The following is a 17,883-nucleotide window of genomic DNA, read 5'->3' as shown; positions in this document are numbered from 1 at the left end:
TAAAGCCCAGCCCATTTAACACTCCACTGGACAAGAGGGAAGGGAGTGTCTCCCTGTATTTCCAAGAGAAGTGAACAATCAGAGGGGACAGTTTGGCAGCTTTCGGCGACACAATCAGTTCATGCCCTTAACTTCAATTCAATTCAACTACTACACCCTGCCAACTCAACTTTCGGTGAAGCGACAAATAACCTTTTTCATGTCCGAAGCCTCACTCTGCCAGAAGAGTGTTTCGGACAAGCCGTACAAAGATATTTTAATTATTAATTTGTAGCACTCTCACGGAACTGAGGCTTCGCACCGTAAATATGGAGTCAGCAGCTACTCAAGAAATCGGGACACCGAATTTTCGTGTCAGTACTCCTTTAACAATCTAGCACTGATGCCAGTCAGTGGTAGTCTGTGCGACTTAGTACAACAGAAATAAAAGTGAAAAACCTTAGCACTATGTTGAGAGGTCAACTCATCCCACTTATTGAGCTGAAAGCTGAAACACAGCACAGGTGACCAACATTCCTGAGGGCTTTCTTGCACACCTGTGCTCATTACAAACATTTTGGTGTGCAAAAATAAATTGCCTATAATGTGACTGAATATAACATTTATCTACCTAAATAAATAATAAAAATTGAAGGCACTTTTTGAAACTCCTAAAGTCATATATAAAAAAAGGTTTCACTAGGCCACTTGACCAAACATTCTTGAAGCCTGTTCATACTGAATCAAATTTGAATGGTGCATAACATAGGAGCCAGTACGTTAAAATTAGCTCACAGCATATCTGCTACTGTTGCTTTTGTGTATCAAGCTCAGCACCTTTACAACATAAAACACATGAGCTGTGCACTACTAGTCTCTTTGATGCACTGGCCACTATATCTTGAACAAATGCACATTGCAGAAAAAAGCCGGTACATATTTTTAAAGTAAACTGTGGCAAACAGCACAAAAAGAACTAGGAAAACCATTGTGTGCAAGGCAACAATATTACAAAACACAAGCAATAACTTAACACTTAAGCTTGACTACCACATTATGATTGAAGTATTACAGTATTGAGGCAGTTTAACGTCCACTGTCTTTATTGCAACCCCTACTTGCCGAGAAGGCCCCGGTTTTCGCTTCGCAGCTGAACCACAACTTCATATGCAGCAACAGCTGGCTGGCGAAATTTAAAGTGAGGTACGGCATAAACATGACCACTTCAGGAGAAGATGCCGTTGGCAACACAGAGGATGCAGAAACATGGCAAAATGGTCAGCCGAGGCACATCTTGATAGACTGCGCACCCAACAATATCTTTAACACGAATGAGTCTGCGCTCTTCAAGCTGCTACTAGACAGAATGCCTGCATTCAATGACGAGACATGCACTGGCGGTAAGCATGCCAATGACAGGATTTCAGCTGCATTCGAAGTGAACCATTTCTTGTGATTGGGAAGTCAGCCATGCCAAGATGTTTCAAAAGCACCCAACTGCCGTTAGAGTTGTCTACTGCAGCAATACAAAAGCATGGACTGCAAAGCTTTCTGAGGAGTACATGCGCCTCACTGACCACTATGTTGCAGCGAAGAACAGAATTGCAGTTATCCTAAATGCATCGGCGCACATCGCACTGGATAACTTTGCAGCTGCGAAGTTGGCATTTCTGCTTCCTAACACATCAGATTGCCCAGCCCTTGGACCAAATCATCATTTGGGCTGTGAAACTCTACACAAGAATCGGCTGCAAAGAAGTTTTTTAGGCCTTGAGTGTGGCCACTGGTTAGTAGCCTATGGCTCTTCCAGGGAGTCTGCATGGCCTCTGAAAAAATTGATTAGTTGAAGAGCTTTGACACGCGGCTTTGTGTGCGTTAAGTTCAGAAATGCATGTTCTATGAATGTTAACATTTTGTGCGCCTTTCGTGGGTATTCCACATGAAACACCCAAAGGGATGCAAAGAGGCAGGCTACTCCCGAAAGCAGCGAGGAGACTTGAAACACTAGTTGCTTGTGGATGTGCAGTGCAAATCCTTCATCCTGCACCAGACACGGGGTCAGCGGGGCTTCTTCCTAAGGTTAAAAAAACGAATGCTATTGTGTAAAGTCTTTTAGAGTCAATAACGGTGAACCAACTACAAAAAAAAACTCATTTTCACTTTAGACCCACACACGAGTAGTGAGTGTTTAGGAGTAAGCCGGACATGTCCAGTGACTATTGTTATCCTGATAAAAAAGACTTTCTTTCTTTCCTTTGTTTTTGCTGCCCAAGTGCTGAGGACAACAAAATTAGTTTTCAAGAAAAATTTGGCTTCACAAAAAAAAATATAAGCACCTAATGAGTTAAAGTACTTGTTGCAGATCTTTTTGAATTCACATTTTGGTTGGCTCCCAAAGCAAAGGATAGCGGGTACTGCTCTAAGAATACTTAGCAATAGACTACAGGTCAAAAGGATTCCGTTTTGCGCCGTAAAGTAAAGGAACCTGCGACAAGCACATACAGACCACATGTGTCTCAATGGTGGAACCATGTATTCAGCCACATTTCTCATTTTCCAATTCCAAAACTAATATAATGCGACTTGTTTTTTAAGATTGCTTTAGTAAAGCCAATAAACTTATTTTAGGAAAGTCAGACTGCTTTTTTGAAGAGTATTTTATCATAAAGCTCATTTACTGATCTGGCCAAACTTGACCACCTCTCGTGGGACATTTAGTGCTGTTGAGGGAAGAGATACTTGCTCGAAATTCAAACTTCCATGGCAACAGGTTGGCAAAATTTTGAAACCGTGCACTACATAAATTCAAATAAGAATAAAGAAAAATCTCTAATATGCAACACTTCGTTCTTGCTTTTGATATTGTAGCAGTGATATTCTGCGGTAATCAGTTGCAATTGAGGCAATTGACATGTAGTCTGTCGCTAAATGTTCTTAGAGCTATAGCTACAATACTTTTCTATTAGTACTTAACCAAATGTGGATTCATAAAAGTTTGCACAAGGCAGTTCTGGCTCACCAGGCAGTTCCATACTTTTGCATAGAAAACAATGGTTTCATTGTACATGACACTCAGGCAACAGATTACAACTTTTTCAGTAAAATTAGGATAGCCACCTACATGCCCCCGACAAACATGCGGTACTTGAAGGGACACTAGAGGCAAATACTAAGTCAATGTAGATTGTCAAAATATCATTCCAGAAACCTCACAGCACTTGTTTCGGGCCAAGAAAAGATAAAATCACGTTTGAAGGGTCCGGATGCCTTTGGCGCAATTCATATAACCAGCCCGCAAGTGGCGACACTGCATACGCAGTCACCGCCCTTTACTGCCATCGGCGAGTAAAACTGTGCCCAACAGACATCACGGTTTTCTGCAGAAAGCGCAAGCACGCAGCCAAGAAGCAACAGAGCAAAGAGAGAGTGTTGGATTTGCTGCTGCAGCTGCTCTTGGTCAAGTGGTGTGAACTGTTCAGGAATACGAAAATATCACATGGATGTGGCATTCTCTGCTATTCGCAGTACGCGAGTTTCTTGAGCCAGCAAAACCAGCTCAGCACTACACGATAACTACTGGAATGTGAAAATACAGGCGATAGAGTGGAGAAAATGAAACCTTTCAACCACCCGCGTGGTTGTCAGGGCTTCCTTTTTCTAAATATGAAATAAAACTGGACATCTTTTTCATCTTAGATTGCAATACAATTATCTATTACAAGTGGTTGATAACTAGTGACAGTTATAATGAGTGCCTTTGTCATCAGGCTAGTACTTGAATGTCCTGGGTGAGTCTGATTGTCTCTTGCCCTTACGTAAATTTCTCGATTAATAAAGCTTTGTTCAAGGTAATATTGAGGCCTTAAATGTTCTTGAGCTCTAATTTATCACTTCAGCTTGACTTAATATTTGCCTTTAGTGTCCTTTAAAAGCATGATGCCTATTGGCAAAAGTATCCTGTGGCAGTTAGAGGAAATAAACAAAGGCATTAGGTTTTGGCCGAGTTGGTTGTACATGGTTCTTATTAGCGTTTTGCACGCACAAAGACAGGACGTCAAACAAAAAAGGGACACACAATATGCGCAAACTCAACTGGCTTTTATTGTGACAGCAACATATATAAACGCTTCCACAATCAGAAAAAAAAAAGAGATGGCAAGAAAACAAACAAAACCACGTTTGCTGCAAAACTGCATAGCCACATGTGCCGGCGAAACCAAACGTTGTCACTGTCATACCTTTTCACCGCCCAGAAACCTCACTACCTTATCCCTTAATGCTACAGATGGGGCACTAACACAACTCTGATCATGCCGAAGAATTTCTCTGGCTTCAACTATCTCCCTGGTTAAGCAATTTATGTGAGAAAATAATATTGTGCATCTGTTAAAGATAGGATAACACCCATTGCATGACTTGCAGTGTTCTGCCATGTGACCTTCAATGCCTTGCTTTACCTTGCGGTGATGTTCTGCTAGCCTCTCGTTTATGCATCAGCTGGTTTGACCGATATAATGCCCGATATAACACCGCACGAGTTCGTTGCATGCAAAGAAAGTGTAGTATATCGGGTTCCCTTGTCGTACGGCAAGTGTTATATCGGTCAAACCAGCCGATACGTAAACGAGGCTAGCAGAACATCGCCGCAAGGTAAAGCAAGGTATCGAAGGCCACATGGCAGAACACTGCAAGTCATGCAATGGGTGTTATTCTATCTTTAAGAGATGCACAATATTATTTTCTCACATATATCGCTTATATCATATATATCACATATATTGCTTCTGGGCAGTGAAAAGGTATGACAATGACGTTTGGTTTCACTAGTGGCTATGCAGTTTTGCACATGGTTTTGTTTGTTTTCTTGCCATCCTGTTTTTTTTTCCCGATTGTGGAAGCGTATATATATGTCGCTGTCACAACAAAAACCAGCTGAAGTTGTGCATGTTGTGTGTCCCTTCTTCGTACGACGTCCCGTCCTTGCATGCAAGTCTAATAAGAAATAAACAATCTGCTTTTAACACCTGTGTGCTCATTTTAATAGCCAAATGTAGCACACTGAAACACAAAGTGAACAGAAAGCCAATCAGAATGATAAACGCAACAGAAGCATCTTGGTAGTCAGAATCCTACAGGCACTCACCTGCGTAATGATGCTATCTATGGGCTCCTTGCAGCGCTTTGCTACAAACTGCAGAGCTGCCAGAACAGCATCCTCTGTTAAAAAAGAAATCAGATATTGTAGAATGCTTAGGAAACCTTTCACGCCAAACAGCTTACAGCTTTTATATAGTGCCTCAGAGCCCTGCATGGGTAATTCATCTACTGTGATAAACACTTGAGGTACACATAACTAGTGAAATAACTTGTGCTTTAATCTTCCAAAGGATGATTACCACCAGTAGCAATGACTGTGGGTCTAGTTTCGTCTGCTCGCTGCTCAATTAAACGGGAAGAAATGGTATGTGCTGAAAACTCGCGCGCTTGCTCCACCCTTAGAACTATGGCATATTTTAACATTTCTTTTAGATGCTTTCCCTCATGTTTCATGGTTTCATAACATACTGCCAAGTATTCCACAAATCGAAACATACATACATCCTATTTTTTAACTGTAGAGAAAACTATGGTTACAACACTTCAGAACAAGATCACAAAGAATTCAGAACATCACATTAGACAACCACTAAACCACTCAAAAATGTTAAAGTGGCAGCGGTGTTCACAATGAACATACAACCAGAATTTTTCCAATGGTTCCGTATTAGCAAAGTTACAGGCCTTTGCTACCCTCCTCACTGTACTCTGTTCTCTCTGCATATTCCCACCAACTCCATGCAGGGCAGCGAAAAGTAAGGGTTGCGACAACACCCTGCGTGCATTACAGCACGCAAAGGAGGCAGCAGAAAAGCCGGGAGAAGAGCACAAGATTCTTTTAAAAATTTTTGGGTTCTTCGCAGAGCATAGCATTGCTACATTCACAAAGATGGTCATTACAGAATGACTTATGCGATGCGCATGTTTATACAATGTGCAAAAAAAGCCAGAGGTGATTTAAGAGCTTATTTAGGTTAACTCAGCTCTCCATTGGAGAACTGAGAAAGCACATAATAATTGCCCATTACTGGCTTAGGTAAGCAGCACAAATATAGTTGAGTAAGGTATACAAAAAACAACTTACTTTATAACTTTTTGCAAGAACAAGTAAAAAAGAAATTCAAGGTTTCAATTCAACCAGCATTGCCGACTTTCTGATACCCGATACTGACCCCACCACCACCGTAGTTGCCATCACCCCACAAAAAACAATTCCTGAACTCCCTTTAAGGGCAACACCGGCGATTTTTCTATGTCCACTGATTTTAATAAAATTTGGAATATGTGTTCTCTTTTGCACTCTGAGTATCTGTACCAAACTATACGGCTGAAGATGAATTTTAAAGATTGGTTGCATTCTTGATTCGAGACTTTCTACTGGCCACCCTGTGTATGTGACATCAGAGACAACACCGCCACTGTTGCTGGAATCCTCACTTAAATTGCCACTGCCTAGTTTGGAAACTCTGTAAGAGCTCTTTGTGTCAGGAGAAATGATCCGCTTGGCTTCTTTGGCGTTAGCACCACATGTACTGCATGTTTACATTATGGTGGTGTAGGATCTATTGTCACACGAAGCAGCTACCTATTTCGGTATCTCATTTATTGGTTATCTAATATTACTGGTGAACTTCTAAGCAAACTAAATCACCCTACGGGTGACAGAACTGCCAATGCCATTTGAATATGACAATGTTACAATATGGTTAAAAAAATGCCAGTTGCCCTTTAAGAGCGTCATCATAGAAACATATTTACCGGATCCCACTTCGGAAAATGCCACAACCTCTTCTGCTTCTCCAAAGCTCAGAATAGTGTAACCAAGCTGCTTGCAGCCATTCTCCATTGCCTCCATCACGTTTCTTTGGAAAAGTAGGTCAAACTCCACGAGAAGCTGGAAAGAAAAGAATGTTCAAGAATTCTTTGCTCTGCTAGCAAACTAATGCAATAGTGAAAACCAATTGTGCAAGGACAGCCAAGGCAGCAGATGTCAAACATCTCTTAGAGCAGGCATCACATAGTAGTACATAAGCTTAGGAGCAAGCAACCAGCCAATAAACCTTCGTACGGCATCAGCATATTGTCGGAGTTAAGATTGCTTGTTGTTACTACATAAGAAAACAGTCAACAAATCCAGAAAGCCAGGTAAATTATGGTCGATTTAAACGTAGAAGCGATAAGAAAAAGGGAAATGAAAGTGGACAAATAAACATGTAGCAATTGGTCTTTTAGTCCACTTTTTTTTCTAATTGCCTTATGAGTGGTATGTTTAAATAAGAAATAATTATTCATGCATAGTTCATCTAGATTCATTGAGTGTTTTCTTTTATAGCAGTTACTCACAATCAAGCACCTTGGGTCACTTCATTCTTCTCACTCATTGCATAGAAGAGTTCTCGACAGGCAGAATTAATGCCAAAGAAGGACTTATCACCGCATTATGTGCGTGGTGGACCAAAAAAGTGAATGGTAGAATAGTCACTATTGTAGTCTTGAAGAAACGCACACATAACTTGGCTCCTTACTGTATCTGTTTTCCTTCGCTCCTTTCATTTGCCTTTTTATGCATTGCATATTGCAATCACTCAGTTCAGCCCTTGGGCACGGCCGGGCAGCCACCATTGACCTTTAGCGCAACCACGTGACGTGACATCACGACAGCCGGAGGAAAATCTGGGCCCCAACTCGCGCAATATGCAACGCATTCTTGGCTTAACCAAGCTAAGCCTGGCCATTTTTTTTATACTTCCACATTTCAATCAAGCAATTAGTTTCCACTATGCTTTCTCTGCCTTCCCTGTTTTCTTCTTACACAACCAACAGCAATAAAGGCACCTTTCAATTAAGTCAACCGGTGAGTTGCAAGACATCTAAAACATTGCCTCTCCATATAAATTATGCCTATGGGGCGAATGGCAGTACCTTGAAGCTGTATGAACATGTATAAATCATTGGTATGTGACTGTACCACATCTTTGAAGACAAATGTGACTGGTGGAACACTGTATTAAAATTTTTTAAACCTTGGTTATAGCACTATGCTGATGCATATATTCTACACACTTCCAATGCTGAGCATCTTATGGTTGTGCTCTTGTCATTACTTTATCATTACATAAGAGTTTGCTAAGCTTACTCATACCAAAATACAACTCAGTTTTGTTATCCTATGTTATTTTGTCACTGCAATACACACACTTGTTTGCTTTGTCCTGAAAGAAAAATGCCAAAATTACTGACTGAAACACTTAAGCCACTGCCTTAACTTAAAGCTAAGAACCCAGTAAAACAAAAACAAAAAAGATGACAAAAGCTCTTGCTAGAGCATACCGATGCCTCAGTTGCCAGAAAGGGGAACAGCAACAGAGCATCTGACAGCGTAAGGCTGCGAAGTTGTTCATGCCTGTCTTTTGCTGTTGCAAGCAGCCTCGGCCTTACTGCCTCTTCATCTTGGCAGCCAGCATTGTCTTGAAGCCATTCGTTGTGCAGCCTCAATGACTCGGCAGTTTCTCCATATGCTACAAGATGACTGCAATCCTGAAACACAAGGAAAATCAAGCCCTTCTTACAAGTTGTGAATGCGAAATCATTAATGTCCAACTGAACGCCACTGAGTAGTCCTTCGAATTATGAGCTATTGATGGGCAAGCGAGCGTGTTTATACGATGTTTTCAATTGGCTTTACTGAGATGCAGTAACTGAAATGATGCAGCAAAACCACAAGAATGCAGAGGTAAATATTTCTGAAGAGCAAGTCTGCAGCATTACATCGCATTATATACGTGTAATCTTGCCTTGCTTAACCCTTTTAATGCCCCCTTCCCCTTTTTTTCTGACTGCTCCTCCATCCCTTTGGGTCTTTTTAATGTATGTTACAGCAGACATTGCATGCTACAGCTTACTTTGTCGTCACTTTCTCCCAATTCAGAACTTTGAAAAAGTTCCCTAATTCCAATACCTGTCAAAGTGCAGATTCCACACTGGCTTGGCATGGTTTCCCTGTCAATACTCAGCTCATGTCAATTTTTTTTCTTTGCATATAGGTTCAGCAAACAATTCATGCCACATAGCTGGTTCTTCGTTGTCCCTTTATCTGATTATTCAACAGTTTATATGTAGATTCTTTAGCCTGTCAATGTGCAAATGGACCTGCTATATTCACTCACCCTGGCTTCCCTGCCGAGACACAGCACCAGAACACAGGCCACAGGCACATGCCCCACCTACTGTCAGAAGTCTAACTTACAAATTTCGTGTGTTTAAATTAACTCTCTACAGATGGAACAGTGGGTATGCTTTGTTTTGAATACAAGCTAAGCAACCAATGGTGCATATGCTGCATTTATCAGTGCCCCGCAGCCTCTGCTTTAGTGTCGTACTGCAAAATGACATAAGTGTTTTAAACCCAAGCATGAGTGATGTGTATGTCAATGGTAAATTTGATGAAAATTGTATTTAGGTTTCATTATTGCTTCCATATGTTCCATGGACTAAGAAGCAACGTGCAGCAATACAGAAGAAACCCGAATGCTTTTCAATATATGCAGCTAATAGTTGCTAATCTTTCACTCAAAAGTCAAAGAACAGCAGCTGACTAGAGATGCATGAAATCTGTTTTGGTCATCATGTGAACCAAACTGACACTAAAACAAAAGGCTCCAACTCAAACTTAATTTTCATTTCTGTGGTGTGTACATATAAGAAAACACCTGCAGTCCTTGAGCATCACTGAAGATTGCTTTTTAGTTCATGGAACAAATGGAAGCCATCATGACGTGACATGCAACTTTCTAAGAGATGCCAATGGTCACCATAGCCTATACATTATTCATGGCTTTCTTTTGCACTCGGAACAAGATAAGGCACTATGCTTTTGCATATAACATAACTGATCGCAGTAGATAACCTTGGGGAAATGCGAATGACAATGAACATGATTGATGTTTTTTTAATTTGCATGCACAAACTCACTTTCGAAGTTTCCGATTTTTTCAAATTTTGCCACTAACATAGAGAATAAATGCATGTGAGACAAAATACACTTGGCTGCCTGTTTAGCATGTAGCAAAGTATGCACAGGCTGAATTCGTAAAGAAGCTTACTGTTACGAGACATACTGAAGGATAACCAAAAATGTCCTTTCTTGCCCCTCTCGTTGAAAAGCTAGGTTTACCCTTTCTTGTTCATGCTATAGGCTTGTGCGTACAACTAAATTTATTTTATTTCATTGAACAACGTTCTGCAAATAAAGTACAACAATTATGAAATCATAAATATATTTTTTGCCCTCTCTAAGTTGGAACATTACGCAATTTGTAAGCTGCGTTTTCTTTGTGTCAATTACAATTTTCAGGATTCCCGTGTGAAAGGTCTTTCAGTTCGGTCAGCAAAAGTGGTCACTTGCTAAACCACCTGCAACATAAAGATGTTGCACTATTACCGCTTAGATCTTTGCAATTGCACTTCCTTTACTTTGGTATCATTGTGTAGAGAGAAGCCATTACTCTATCATGCATGTGTTCCGTGCAAGCCCCCTCCCTCATTTCCCTGTGACCTCCGGTTTTATACACTGCCTGGAAATACTGGTTGCATGATACTACAGTCGCCGACTGATTTCTCGGACTTGCACTCCAAAAATTCGGACATGCTCGATTATTCGGTCTGCTTCGCGGCAAGGCCATTCTCCCGATAGACCATAATGTATAATTATACAACTGCCAAAAGTTCAGACACCTTGCAACCTCTCGTCCGATTTTTCGGACACTCCTTGAGCCAAGTCGATTGAGAGCACCATGCACAGACTCTGACTAGTGCATGGTTCGACTTGCTGAATGCCATATTTGTTTTGAACGGAGCTTCCTTGCTGCCCCACGAAGTGGCTACTGCAAATCCCCGCTCATCATCATAGTTTCTGCCTGCTTCGATAGAGTGGCTACAGCAGTTCCGGTCTCAGCTTAGTAAGCCACGTCAAGATAATCCAGCAGCTGATTTGTTTCTTCTTTGTGCACGAGGGTGCGAATAGGTTACGTTTTTCGTTTGTGCAACTGGTGTCAGCACGGTGGTGTTTGCTTTGTATGCTGTGTAGAAGTGATGATCCAACGCGGCATACGGAAACATCACATTAAGCGTCTGATGGCGCCGACAGTGCCCGCGCAGACTGCGCTGGGGAATGCCAGCAAGCGGGTGCCGGGAGGCCTAGGACTTGTCGCCTTCCGATGTGCTCCCTACTGACACCGAAAATCTTCTGCCCAGACCTGAGCAATAGTTGCATTGCGATTCCGCACACCATCTCATTTCGCAGTTTCACAGGTGCTAACACTGCTGTACTGACATGTCCAGAGCTCGACGACTGCAAGATCATTCGTCAGGTTTCTGCTGCACCGCCGGACGACTCCGAGTACAAGCAGCGACTGTGCTTTCAGCTGCCTATAGTGACCGTACGACCCTCTCAGATTTAGGCACATCTGATTGCGTGTACATGGAACAGCATGCAATGGCGCATTCACAATTTCTTCAAGCCTACTGCCAAGCCTGAATAAGTGCGTGGAAATAAAGAACTTCTTTTTTTCTTAATCTGCTTTTTCGGACATTTCTGCAGTCCCCGTGAGGTCCGAATAAACGGTCGGCGACTGTATACTGTCCTAGGTCTGTCACTTTCAGTTTGCAGTTTTCAGCTCCACAAAATGGCAGTGCACTTGCTTGACCATAGTACTGTTGGAAAATGTCGGAAAGCTTTTCAGCTGCAACTCACAAAAAGGCGGCATAACTTCTTGTTTGTAGCTTCACCAGAAGCCATCTGTTCTTTCCGCTTGACCAGGAAGTGCCTTTTTTTTGCCAACATTTCTTCAGAGCAATTCACCGCCTTCTTACGCATGTTCTTGAATTTGTTTCTCAATGCCATGACCCACGAGTCCTGTGAAGAATTGGAAACATATCACTACTGTTAAAAGCACTTAGAAGTTTATTGGTATTGCCTGTATACACATAGAAGTATGACCATAATTGCAGTTTGTTTTATGCATCGAACATAATTGCTTATTAACAGAAGGTCCGGCCATGAAGTTCACAACATCCACGCCATAAACTTGGAATAGGCATAACGACAAACATAAAAGTTAGCGTACATCTCTAGTTCCGGCGGAATATATGTATATATATATATATATAATGCTGCAGAACACCCCTAGGGCATCAAAACAAAGATGGCAGCATGCATCATAAAGCTGGTAGAAGCCCAAACAGTGATCCACTTTTTGCATTTAAACGGACCTAATGCCATGAAAACATGCCAACCTGGCTGCAGTGTACAATAACAATGCTGCAGCCTGACGTGAAATGGTGCAGGTGATTTCAATGCAGTCAAACAGGCCACAACGGCAAAAAATGAAGTGACCAACCGTTGCTACTTGATGAATCATAAGTTGATGCCGTATCGCTTGCTGATAGGCAGATAGCTGCTGAACAAATGGTGCAACAGTTTAATTTGATGCTGGGCTCAGATTAAACTCCCAGATGAGTCCCATCACTTATCTCTTTTCCTTCATGACCATACTCCATCACAAACTATGAACACTGTTTGTAAAAGCTTATCTGTAGCAAAGGAGAAGTTCTGGATGAACAGAAACATACGTGCCATTATTAGCACAAAGCAAAACACCAGACAACACAAAGTTTATCCCTTTGATCATCTCTACATGACCACGAGAATCAACAGCCATAATATAACATGGCAGCTCAGAAGTGCAGATACATGGTGCAATTGAATTGTCCATATGAGGTAGAAATGATATTTCTTTCTTAGAAATGTAAGTATGGCGACAGTATGGGATGTATGAAACTTACCAGGCCATTTCCGCTGCCAACTCTGTCAGCAAAGTGTGGGTATGCACTGACAAGCCTCTCGGCAGCTACGCGGTACAACTGTCTAGAAGGGTACCTGTACATAAAGTGAAATAATCATAGAATTAATAAATGGGCAATTTTGTATTCTTTTTCCCAAGAAAAACCAGTGCAAAATAATATTTGCCAGTTTTAATTAAATTGCTAATCTTAAGTATAATAAATGCAATATACACATGGAAGTGATCTCAAAGACTAAAAACATTTTTTTTTGTCTTTGTACTTCTGTCTACACACGAGTTTTGTGGAGCTGCGTCTGCTGTGCACTGTGGGAGATCACACCAGAGCTATGTAGCAGCGTGGCATAGATACTACAGCCACCACAGGGTGCTGCAACGTGTCCTCTCACCAGTGCAATGCTCTGACAACTGTGTTCCGATTAGCCTCTGTGAATGACATAGCTCAAGCACAAGTGCCCATCTCGCATTGAGAGTGCGTCATGCACGGCTGAACCAAAAGTAGCATCACAAAAAATATTTTTAAATTCCCAAATTTTTGCGTGAGGCCTTGTTAGCCCCCTGTGTAGCTTCTGGCATGCTAGTGGACATGAAAGGAGAGAAAACTGCATCAGTGCAATAATACCTCTAACTCTACTTATGCTTGAAGTACACAACAAATTTTGTGGCACAAGATTTGCTAGGCAACATTCTTTACAGCAGTGGGCAGGACATGTAATGAGGGAAGATAACCGATGGTCATTAAGGGTTACGGACTGGATTCCAAGGTAGGGAAGCGTAGCAGGGGGCAGCAGAAAATTAGGTGGGCGGATGAGATTAAGAAGTTTGCAGGCACAACATGGCCACAATTAGTACATGACCGGGGTAGTTGGAGAAGTATGGGTGAGGCCTTTGCCCTGCAGTAGGCGTAACCAGGCTGATGATACTTTACAGTGACGTCATTCTACAATTAGAAGTGTTTTAGGGCCCCTTGAGCACCAATTCGGAATTTTATCCACTCTGAAATCTGCACTTGATGCTGAGTTACAAGCACTTTAAAAAACTGAGTGCCAATTGGTGTTGACACAATCTGGACCAGGTGAAGTGGGTGCCATCGCAGCATTGTCATGTTGCTACATCGATGCCCCCCTCCTCTTTGTGGCCTGCTGGTTGCCAGTGTCCACTCAGGATGTAGCAGGGGTCATAGGGCGATGTTATCTCGTAAAGGAGGGCAGTTACCTCAAGGAGGGAAAGCAAGCTGGAACATTTCCCAGACTTAAGACCGAATTCTAGGCTCATCATAACAGAAGCAAGGTTTGGGTACGGGCTAGCTGGCATTCCATGGTATCAATCGTCACTTACAGCGCATACATAGACGAGGGACAAAAACGAGGGACAGCGCTTGTATTCGTCGCCCTTTTTGTCCCTCGTCTATGTATGCACTGTTCGTGACAATTGATATAATCATAACAGTGTTAAATGGTGCACTAATACTTTTAGACAGATTCTGCTTGCTTTGGAAGCAATTCTGTGTTCTGGCACTACAGCAAGCAGAAAAAGTTATCACACAGGTAGTGTATTCTGTGCAACTATTTCATTACCAACATCTTATGGCAACGCTGAACACTTATGATGAAAGGTTGAGTCATTGATTAGTCAAAATACCGAATTAAAGCTGAAAGCAATAGAAGCATAATGGAGCGCTCACCAAGCTATCTTGAAGCAAGCTGCAAACAGCTTGTTGATAATAGCACGTCGCACTGCACAATTTATCGGGACTTTTCTACGAAGCACTTCCTCGTAATGGTCAAAAGAGGGTAGCACAAAATCTAAGTAGTCCTTCTCCTTCTCCAACGGCACAGACTGTACATGCTGCACCTCCTCTGCACATTCTGTAACAGCACTGCAAGGCAATATACAGATTGCTTTATATATCTAAGTAACCAAAAAAAATAGTAATAAGAAACACTAATATCCCAAAATGTGTGGTTTTTCCCTTTCGGTACTAATAATTTACCTAGACTGAGTCATTTCCGTGTTGCCTCCACCTCGAACAGCAAACGCAGGGCCTGCACGCTGCGAGATGCACATATATTTAACTTTTCAAACGGAAAACATGAGGCAGAGCAATGTAGCTTAATGAATGAATTGTCAAGACAGTAAAGTAATTGTTTAAACTGTGCACACCCCACCACTTCCAAGTCAAGGTCTTCATAGTGGGTGTTCATTACGCATATACCCATTAAACATACTTCCACTTCAAACCTATATTTACAGCTCAAGTGAGCTATTTATAGAACAAGGCTGAGCTTATATAGCAAGGCATATAGAATATTGCGAGCTACGCACATAGTCAATATATGGAATCACATTGCACAAGTCTGGAGGCACTGTAACTGCTCTTGTTTGTTCACGCCACATGTAAGTATTCATAAGGTGAATGCTCTGTTAATACTGCAGTTAAAACAGAATACAATTTTCTGATAACCTATTATTTCTCATTACTATATTATACTATATTATTTCAATTAACATGCCTTAATTGCAAACCATTGAAACTGCTATGATGTATAATTTCCTTTCCATTCTTGGACTTTTCATGCGGTTTGCTAACACTATTTATTTTTATTTTTTTAACAATCTTTTTCACTGGACGCCGGCACACCGGTGTAACAGCCAGATAACAGTCCTAAAATTTGTGTAAATTTTTTCAATATCTTTATACTGTAATCATGCTATGAAGCCTGGATTTTTTCAGTAAAAGTAAATTCATGTTACACATTCATGCAACCAGTTGAAAGTATGCATGGCTTCAGATACGAAACTGTCTGCAAGTGAAAGGATCGTAAGCAGATATGCTGGTTCCATTTAAAAGAAACTATGCAGATCCCACGTACAGTGGGAATCGAAGTCATGCGATGCATTTTGTAGGTAGCTGGCTATAGCGTCGACCCTGCGGTGGTGTGCCTCCACCAGCTCTGACTCTCTCAATTACTTTAAGCGGACGCTCATTGTGGAGTTCAGACAAGCTGAGGGTCAGAACAAATGTGGGCTTGTCTCGTTGCTCAATCATGGCAAACACATCCCCTTTTCTCTGCACCAAGTAGTACCTCTGTGGTACACGATCCTAGAGCTGCTCAAGTAAATTTCCAAAGAATGCAATGTACAAGTTCATGCATTTCTTGACGAAGCTGCAGTTTTCCAAGAGCTTCTTTGTGTGCAGCAGCAGCTGATAGCGTGCATGAGGGGGAAAACTTGCTATCAATTTGCTGTTCGTGCAAAGGCAGCAACCATCCGCTGTTCTGCAGCCGACATACCAGTATCTTGCGCAGGCCGTCTGGTTCAGCGCAGGTAGTAAATGATATCAGATGCGAGAGTCGGATAATGCAGCTCGACTGACAGTAATGTCGTGACCACACGGCAGCGAGACCATGAGCACATACCCAGCAGCTCAAGTTGGTTGACACCACCAGCCCCACCGAAATAGAAGCTAGATAGCTAGATAGACACACTCAATGTGCCCAAAGTTCGCAAAGAATGCTTCACATTGAAAAAAAAAAAGAATGGCGTACCACAGAAACCCTATGTAGTGAAACCCACTCATCATTCTGCATTCCCAATTTACAAGGCAGGTTATCGGCATCGCTCTTACTCTTCAGTGTTGCTAGCATGGGGGCAATGTGTTTTAGTGTTGCTCAGATAAAAAAAATTGCTTATTAAATTTCCCTGCACCTTCGGAAGCAACTGCTGGAGGTATAAACACTTCCGAGGACGAGTTTATTGTTGTATCATAAAAATCTCGGTCCTTAAAAATCACCTGTCAGTCCCTTGAAAAATTAATTGTGCCTAAACAGCTTTCTGTTGTGCAAAACTGCAATGTAGAAAGCCTGGCATATACCAATGCCTGATACAGCTTTAAGGTGTCCAGGCAGCAAGCGAGGCAGAAAACTGAGTGAAGAGGGCACAGGATTCTTTGAAGTATTTCTTTGCCTATTTGCAAAACATAGCTATTAGAAGAGAACTGCAAATTGAGACAAATACACAGAGAAAGGCAAGACAAGTGCCATGTTTTGCATGTCCTTCTCTGTGTATGCGCACCATTTTGCACCCTTCATGTAATAGATACAAAATGCTGGCAAACAAGACATTGTCATCTACTAAAAAATGTGATTTTCTATACAACCTCAACAACATGTTTATTTTTTAACCTTCTTACATGTACCTCACAAACAACTGCTGATATGTGCGCAAGTTTTATCAGTTTCAGTGTGCTGCAATCCCTGCTGCCTCTTACTAGCGCACTCTAGCCTTCTTTAATGGTTCTCCATCCTAGGTTGCTGGCTGCTCTCCTGAAAGTTATGTACCAACTATGAAACCATTAAACAATTATGACCCTTTTCACTTGATGCGAACTACGTCAACCTGTAACCGTACTCACATCCATTTGAGGGGCTATCCTCCGTGCCAGTCTTATTTTGGCCTTGTTTAGGATGTTGCTGTGCATATCCAAGTCAACGTAATCTTCAACCTCCTCGTCGTACATCTGGATCTGGCAGATAAATTTAACATTATAATGAAGAAACGAGCCTTCCGAGGTGAATGGTCCATGTTCACAAACAGTCTAATATGATCAAGGGGGAATGTATACAATACCGCAGCGAAAATTCAAGAGCTCCAAAATTAGACACAAGTGCAAGATCAAATGTGGGACAAAGTTATCTGTATAAAGTTTGTGCTGCTAACATGTGCCAGAAATCATGCAACCAAAGCCCATCCAACAACACAATAATTTGGATAATGCTGGAGTTGAAATTCAAGTAAAGAATGCTCTGTTTACACACTCGTAAACACATTCCTATATTGCTGCAAGCTTATGAAAGAGCAAAATGAAAATACGTAATACGAAAGTTTGCTACTGTAAAAACTATCCTAAGCCGCAACAAGACTTCGCGCGCCTGAGTAATAAGTTACT

General features: G+C 41.6%; 1 protein-coding gene across 1 annotated transcript; it reads right to left on the bottom strand.

The window, feature by feature from the left end:
* Positions 1-1,093: 1,093 nt before the first annotated feature.
* On the bottom strand, positions 1,094-17,657 carry LOC129382836 (uncharacterized). The gene is made up of 10 exons (XM_072284641.1): positions 17,350-17,657; positions 14,929-14,987; positions 14,620-14,814; positions 12,919-13,012; positions 11,828-11,989; positions 8,407-8,613; positions 6,835-6,970; positions 5,123-5,196; positions 1,928-2,053; positions 1,094-1,162 (listed from the first exon to the last, which is right to left on the bottom strand). The coding sequence occupies exons 1-10, from the start codon at positions 17,452-17,454 to the stop codon at positions 1,094-1,096; spliced, it is 1,227 nt and encodes a 408-aa protein (XP_072140742.1). The 5' UTR covers positions 17,455-17,657.
* Between the last annotated feature and the right edge of the window lie 226 nt (positions 17,658-17,883).

This window comes from Dermacentor andersoni, chromosome 10 (genome assembly GCF_023375885.2).
Source record: "Dermacentor andersoni chromosome 10, qqDerAnde1_hic_scaffold, whole genome shotgun sequence".
NCBI lineage: Eukaryota > Metazoa > Arthropoda > Arachnida > Ixodida > Ixodidae > Dermacentor > Dermacentor andersoni.
This window is presented reverse-complemented; position numbering and strand designations above follow the sequence as displayed.